Raw genomic sequence first — 8,240 nt, forward strand, 5'->3', positions numbered from 1 at the left:
CACCTGCGTCTCCCCTGTAATACGGAAAGCTCAGTTAGTACGCACAGTGTGGTGCAGTCGTGTGAAGCAAGCAGGCAACCTTGGCACGCAGACGCACACGTGATTCCTACAGCCAAATGAGCGAGTTTGAAATGGGTCTAATTGTAGCCTTTCCAGTGGCGGGATGGTCCTTTCGGAGAACTTCCACACAAGTTGGACATGCAGCGTCAGTCGTTTAACGATGCAGGTATCACCGGTGATGTGAACATTGTCATACCCGTAGACGAGGTTCTGGACGTTCAAGCAGTACAAACGCCCTCCAGGAACGTCTTTCCGTTAAGGCAGCTGCGGCAGGTCGTACTGCTACCATAGCACAGATAAGAGGGCTTGTGAGTCCACACGTGTCAACACGAGCTGTTGCGAACCGCTTATTGATAGTGTGACTACGGGAATGCACATCTCTATCCCGTCTTCCACTCATATCACATCACCGATTTGCACGTGTCGATTGGTGCAGTCAGATGACCAATTGGAAGGTGGAAAGATACACCATAGTCTTGGGCGGTGAAAGCAGATTCGGCCTGCACGGAAGTGATGGTCGTTTGCGACGTAGACATGGAGAGCACCGTGTCGTAGAGAGCGTTCGTCCGAGACGCACTGGCCACACCACAGGGCTTATGGTCTGGGGTGCGATAAGCTACAACTTTCGTTCACCTCTGGTTTTTCTGGAGTGGACGGTAACCAGCGCTCGATGCGTGCAGAATGCTGTTATGCTGTGTCCTTTGCCTTTCCTGCAACAGGAAGGCGATGTGTTCCTCCTACAGGATAATACTCGATCACACACTGTCTGTAAAACTCAATGTCCTCTGCAAGGCACAGCTGTTCCTGGCCAGCATGATTTCCGGACTTGTCTCCAATTGAGCACGTGTGGGATATGACGAGCACTCCGTCTGCAGGCCACGAGTGGCCTACCAAGACCATCCGACCGCCGTGTCATCCTCAGATGAAGATGCGGATAGGAGGGGCGTGTGGTCAGCACACCGCTCTCCCAGTCGTTATGATGGTATTCTTGACCGAAGCCGGTACTATTCGGTCGAGTAGCTCCTCGACTGGCATCACGAGGCTGAGTGCACCCCGAAAAATGGCAACAGCGCATGGCGGCCCGGATGGTCACCCGCCCAAGCGCCGACCACGCCCGACAGCGCTTAACTTCAGTGACCTGACGGGAACCGGTGTATCCACTGCGGCAAGGCCGTTGCCCGGGATATGACGAGGCGAGATGTGAACCGTGTGACTCGTCAACCAACAACTCTTACGGAACTACGCGAACAGGTCGTGCAGGCGTGGCGTAACGTATCTCCGGACAGTTTTCGCCATCTGCACGGTTGACTGGATACCATAGTCAGCGCCTGCACTGGTGCCAGTGAAGGCTTCCCCACACACTAATAAAGGTGTTACAGCACGCGTCGATACTTCGTACCTCAGAACCGTTTGTGCTATTCATCTGTAATCATTTCATGTACTCCACAAACTCTGTTGCAACAATAAATCTTGAATAAACTGGCTGTGCTAACTGGTTTTTCCGGCAGTGTATATCATACTGAAGTCAGTAGCAGCTCGTAAACACACACTGATAAATATATCGCGAACTGCTCGCTTGTGTACGCATGTTTGCTGTACTGTTTTTCTACTGTTATCATTTACTTTTTTCTCTCATCAGTTTTTGGTTTTAATTGTGATTTACGCTATATATACACTGTAACTGACAAATTTGGCCTTGCTAGTACCATGAAGTTGCTTTCTTTGAAAAATATGCTGTTAACTGTAATATGATGGTCGGAATGATGAACTGCTCTGAACAACAACGAAGGAAAATTTAGGCTCTTGATTTAAGTGCCATCCACACATTCGTACAAACCGTTTTAGGGAAACTATGAGTAACCTGTCTTAAGAACTGACGAGGGTTTTACGCTGTTCGTCTTAAAACAGAGCAAAGCCTGCGGTTATTGCAGCGTCATATCGCTAAATTATTGTAACGTCAGTTTTTGCCGGAGTTAGTGCGGTGTCGAAAGCAGAGCATAGCGTACTGACTGGGCCCAACAGATGATTCTTAGGGATAAACATTGCTTAGTCCTGTCGAATCACGGTGTACAACAGACTGGTGGAGAAAGTTCAACGTAACCTTTTTTACAGCAATTATACTTACCAAATGCTGACTTTCATGTCCTTTTCTTCAGCTGATACCGTGTTTTATAAAACCTCATGTGCACTGATGGATGTCTCCGTCTACAATTCCAGTCGAAGCCGGTGTAATGAGAGAGCTGGTGATCTTCGTTCCAGGCAGGAGTGGCACTACTTCCTGAGGAGCATCTAGGTATATGTAGAAGAAATTATAAATGGAGCCAACCGTTAAACAATGAATAGAGACATAAACTTACCCCTAAGATTCACACGGAACTTCTTGAAATTAAAACCCGCAAATGTTGCTATTCGAGAAAATTTTGCACTGGTACTATAGCCAGACATTAACTATGTTGTGACCTTGTAGTGAATTAAGCCTAAGCAAGTGGTTATTCCTCAATTAGAGAGTTAAAAATTAAAATTTCACCTTTGCTAGGTGTAAAAGCTCTTCATGCAGTACAAGAAGATTTCGTCCGTTGCACATATCTGATAACTTACTGCGATAAGCGACAGTACTGATGTGTTACAGAAATGAATGAGAAATCCCTCTTTATTGAAGATTGACATTTACCATAATTGCTTTACTTATAATTTGTGTACAGTGAACGCAACTCTTCTTATATCTTAGTAATTTTTATTTTTCTTTGTTTCAGACTAAGGCTCATCTAGACGTCTTGGCGGACGCGCTGTTACGGTGGGCACGAGGTCGTTAAACAGCGACGTTCTGTCCAGAAACCAATCAAATTCAATTATTTCGTCTGTTACAATGCCTCACGTGGTTCCAAGAGCGAGATCCCAATCCTAATCGCATTGCACTGTGCTCTTTCAATGTTTTGGGCGCTTCATAGCTTTCATCCTAATGTCCCGACCCTAGTAGACGAGATGAAATATTTCTATCTGAATGTATAAAAAGTTTACGTGTCTGTTACATACTTTTTGTTGAAAGGTTGTAGAGGCGTTCATAGTCTGAGGCATGTCGACTTAAAAATATATATGTTTCTAGCTGAACTAATTTAAATATTCAATAAAGACATTTAGGATAGTGCTGTCCCTTTTTGTTACATTATTATAATTTTATGAGACTGGTATCAGACGTCACGGAAAAACCGATGAACACGGTTTTTTTAAGTTCACAGAAGACCAATATATAGCCTAACAATCTCTTACTGTTGAGTTTGTTCAATTTTGAGATGGCTCACTAGAAGTGGAAAACGGTATTTTTATTCTCCTCGAGCAGAAATGTTCTTGTCCGTCTGGGCTGTACCCACTTACCCTTCAGAAATACGAGACGTAAAAACTGTCTTATATTTTCTCCCTTTATGAAATAAATTATCAAGTATTTTATCAGAGCAAAGAGTACCATCTGATTCTGTATTCTATTAAAACCGCATTGTCCATTTGGTTTATTGTCAGCCGCCTGCCCAGAGCCTCAGCAGGGTGCCATACAATCAGTATCTCCTTTATGTAGTAATTACTTCATGTAATGACCATACTATAGTTACTGATATAATAAGTGATGAATAAATTACGTGATTTCTCATCGAGAGGGAGATAACTAGTAGAAGTTGCTTATGTATATGAATTGCTGTAATGTATGTAGGCGCTATTGTGATGTCAACGGGCTACTGAATATTTATTTGTTACCTGGCAATGTATTGTGTCAATATGTATTGTAATAGTATTCAATGTAAGCTGTAGTGTAGTAGATAATCCACATTCACATGTAATCTCTGTTAGTGCACGCAGTGAAATTAAATTTTGCTTTTGTAGAGCAAATCGATGGCAGCAGTCTCGCTTTCTTAAGAATGCGTTGTCCAGTAACGCTTCAGAGCAGTGCCAAAAATTTCAAGATATGTTTTCTACGTTGTAAAATAAATACAAGAACCTGGTGAATAAACATCAACAACAACTGGTTGTGTAAAATCAGTTACTTGCACTTGTTCTTACTGGGTTATTAGAATATGTGTCTCTACATAACGGTAGTGTCTATTTATTTTCCATGACTTACGATTTATGAAATGATAATGTAAAGGCTGAGGACTGCTATACTGGTCTCACTTTGTAAATGCGACGATGTAAGTGAAAGGCCACTTATTTTGCACACATCACTGGAGCCATCTTAAGAATGAACAGTGCACTATGAAACAAAAATGAATCTCAAGTAGTGTGAAACAAGAAAAAATTATCAAAAAGAAACACTTTTGATTTAAATACTGTCAGCTCTGGAAGACATATATTACTACGTGAAAGAAGGGCAAAACTGCGTCGTTAACCATTGCTGTATACGTCACAGTATGACTTCAGACGCGGTTTGGTGCAAAATAGAAGCCGTAAATATTCCTCATGGGAATCTACGTGAGCATAATGGTGCAACGGATGCTGCTTTGTGATAAGTGGGAAAGTACAGAAAACGTTTATATAATACTAAATAATCAACCTTCAGATTACTTAAGCTCCTGAAATTAATTTCTAATATACCTTCTATGGATTCTCGAAGTCGAAGAATACATTCCTGTGTTTATGCACTTATATGCACTTAAGCGGAATTGTGCCTCATTCCTCTCATATAATCTAAATGCCTTACAGAAATCAAGGATATATGGTGCTGGATTTACTATCATTGTGATACCTCACTTCAAATGTTCAAACATTTTTACCCTTAGTTTTTTTTTAAAAAAGTACATCATATTTTGACTGAAAGTACGTCTGAAAGTTGGAAGTTTCAGTCGGTACTCAGTCACATCTTTACTCAAACCAAAAGTGAGTACTATGCTACATACATGAATTTACTAGCATAAATATAATATTTTAATCTATATCTGCTACAGAAACAGAACAGTTGTTTCAACACAATACACTCGGTAAATCATTATCTTAACAGATCTTCACAAGGACTAGTTACGAATACTACTGAAACGAAAGTAACTTCTACATTCCTGTGTATCAATAAACCACAAGTAATTTTGAAAAGCAGGTATGGCTTTGAACATATATGTCGTCAGAAACGTCCAATATACTTTAAGTTTCGCATCTATGTAACATGTATCAGGTTGATCAAACGAGCTTTTGTATGTTCTAGATGAAGATGTCATCTCCTGAAGCTATGATTAGAAAACTATTGTGAAATAACGGTCCTAATAAAAAGAGAATAGCAAGAATAGATCTCTATTTTGGTCATAATTCCACCCCACCCTACCCCACAAATACAGATATGTGAACCTCACTCTAAATTCTCGCTAAGCTATAGAAACTAGGGAAAAACATGACTGAAAAAATACCGTGTAGCTTTTTCGAGGATATTTTTCTTAAATTCTCCAACATTCATAGTCTACAAATATTTACGTAATATATGCAGATGGTGCAAAGAGGAAATTAGTTTATAAAGTCATCAAATATAGTGACATTTGGATTAGGTGTATTTGCACAATAATGAAGCAATATGCCCTCAAAACTACTCGTAGTCCTGCACGTACTAAATATATGTGACCTATAGCACTTTTACAAAAAAATTAAATCTATTCTTATGAAAACTCAGTTGTGAATATTTCGTATAACAAAGACATATTTGAACTCAAAGTTGTGGATCAGTAAAATATTCCTTTTAAATAAATGTGTTTCTAGGAATTTTTGTTTGTAAACAAATGTGTAACTATTTTACATTGATTAATGTTATTCAATACTTTGTGTACTTTATTTTAATCTACAAGTTGGCATTCCAATTAATAATTTATTTCACTTTTTAACAGCACAATTTAGCTACTTATTCAGACACGTCGAATTTCTAAAGCACTGCAACATTGTGATACGAGATTGATCCTGCCACATTTGTTGTTACTCGTATTTTATGGTAGTTATGAAGCACATTGCACTAGATTAATTGTTTTAACTGAAAAGTTGGTGCAACCAGTAAGACATGGAAGATATATGTGTTCGTGACGAATAATGTCGCAGATAGTTAATAAATGTTCGATTAAATGTTAAATGAAGACGATAATTTTAAGTATTTATGTTTATGAGATGTTCCATAGGTTATGGAAGATTTCTATCTATGGTAATAATCTTAATAATAACTGCTCATGCGAATGCGCAGTGTGAAGTTCCAACCATAATAAGGTTTCAGCTTTATGTGTACTTTTTGCGTGCAAAAATCCTTTTTGTAAATACTCACTTCATTGATGTATCTACAAAGCTTTGATATCATATGAGCAGAGGATGATTATTATATTAATTATTTCACAAACTGAAACATTTATGAAGAGTTATTTACAGAGGAATATTTATATGAGCAACTGTGTTGATTAGTGGAGAACTAACTGAAGAAAGTTTAAATTTTCCTACATGTCACAATATTTATTCTTAAATGTACTACATCTAAATTATACCATCACCGCAAAATATTCAAAGTGACAGCAACACACTTGAGACACGACACAGAAAATGTCTTTGCAACATTTGTTCTGAAATCTTTTATTGAACATATTGATAGGACCCACACATATTATGAAATATGTACAACCATAAAGATATTTCTTCTGCTACAGATAATGAACTTACTTTATCAGTCTCTTGTGATATAATGAATATGTCATTCACAACATTAACTAACGACGCAAGGTACTGGATTACAAGGAAGGAACAATTACCATACATTCCACACTAAGGTACTTTAAATTGAAGGGGAAGAGTTCCTTATTGTAGAGTAACAGTTGTCACGAAATTATGTGTTAATAATACAGATGCACTGGTTTGATGTATAAAAATAAAATACAATGAATAAAAACAATGAGATTGTCTCAGTGGTTATTAACTGAAGCATCAATGTACCTCAGGCCAATGAGTGACATTGTGTTTCCTGCAGACTGCATTGTAGAGTGTGGCAATAGTTTACAGTTCATTAAATAATATTCTTATCATAAAACTTTTGTGGAATTGTTTATTACCCAGTATACCTCACAATTTAAATAACCAGTTCTTCCTTCAATATTGTTGTTGTTTAAATGTAGTTTATCATTGTTGTAATTCAATAGTATTTGTTTTAATATGTGTGAAAATTGATGTGTGTGTGTGTGTGTGTGTGTGTGTGTGTGTGTGTGTGTGTGTGTGTGTGCGCACGCGCCCATGTGCATTAATTTCATGTGGCTGTATCTGTACATGTCTGTGTGTATTTGTGACTGTGTGTGTGTCCAACTTCGCAGTTAAGGAAAATGCTTCTTACTTCTTTTCTGAAAGTACTGCCAAAAATATTTTTGAAGTTTGTAAGAATACATTTTAGTATTCATCAAGTAGGGAGTACGATAGCTAGGACCTGACATCTTATTTACAGATAATCTCTTTTACTGTTCAAAAAAGTATTTTTATCATTTTTTTGATGTATCAGACTTCTATTATGTTATCTGCCATTACATTTAGTAAGTGGCCTTAGCTGTACCTGCTGAAATATTTTTTCTGGCAATTGTGAAAGTATTAAATGATGATGATGATGTCTTGTCGAATTTGTAATTTTTATGTTGTTATCCCATTTCAGACTGCAATAAATGTTGATATAACACACTTCAAGGGAAAATGTATAGCTATTTTTGTTTAAGTTGTTCTATGAAGTATTTGAAAAGCAAGCCGTTTTTAATATTTAATATTATAATATTTACTTTTTCATATTTTTTAATAGACTTCCTTTATTACTGGGTACTTACAGTGACTTAAAGAACACTTTTAATGAAAACTAAACATTGATTTGAAATATCTGAAAATTTCGCTCCTAACTCCTTCGGCAACACGTCATATAGACAAGTTAAACAGAACTCTTCTAAAAGATGTTACGACGTAAGGAGAAAAGAGTACCAGAAAAAATCACTAATTAAAGTATTCTGAGGTGTATATTATGGTGAGAAAAGGGAAAAAAGGTTATGAAATTACGTAGAAAACGGTGCTGATGAATTTACTTTATCTGGGTTTAAGACAGCTACATTAACTTTCATTGTCCGATTTACAGGGTTCTCTTACACTGGATTACACACATCATTTCAATTTTGTTGAAAATAAGTCGTGACGCTCTGAGCTCAATAGCTTGTAATATACTGAGA

General features: G+C 37.8%; 1 protein-coding gene across 1 annotated transcript in view; it reads left to right on the top strand.

The window, feature by feature from the left end:
• Nucleotides 1-7,598, top strand: part of LOC126469549 (uncharacterized) — a 444,554-nt gene extending 436,956 nt beyond the window's left edge. Inside the window, exon 4 of the mRNA XM_050096667.1 lies at nucleotides 2,814-7,598. Coding sequence (XP_049952624.1) covers nucleotides 2,814-2,873 — 60 coding nt within the window. The 3' untranslated portion in view covers nucleotides 2,874-7,598. The remainder of the gene's footprint in view (nucleotides 1-2,813) is intronic.
• Nucleotides 7,599-8,240: the final 642 nt, after the last annotated feature.

The sequence above is a fragment of the Schistocerca serialis genome, chromosome 3 (assembly GCF_023864345.2).
Source record: "Schistocerca serialis cubense isolate TAMUIC-IGC-003099 chromosome 3, iqSchSeri2.2, whole genome shotgun sequence".
NCBI classification, from domain to species: domain Eukaryota; kingdom Metazoa; phylum Arthropoda; class Insecta; order Orthoptera; family Acrididae; genus Schistocerca; species Schistocerca serialis.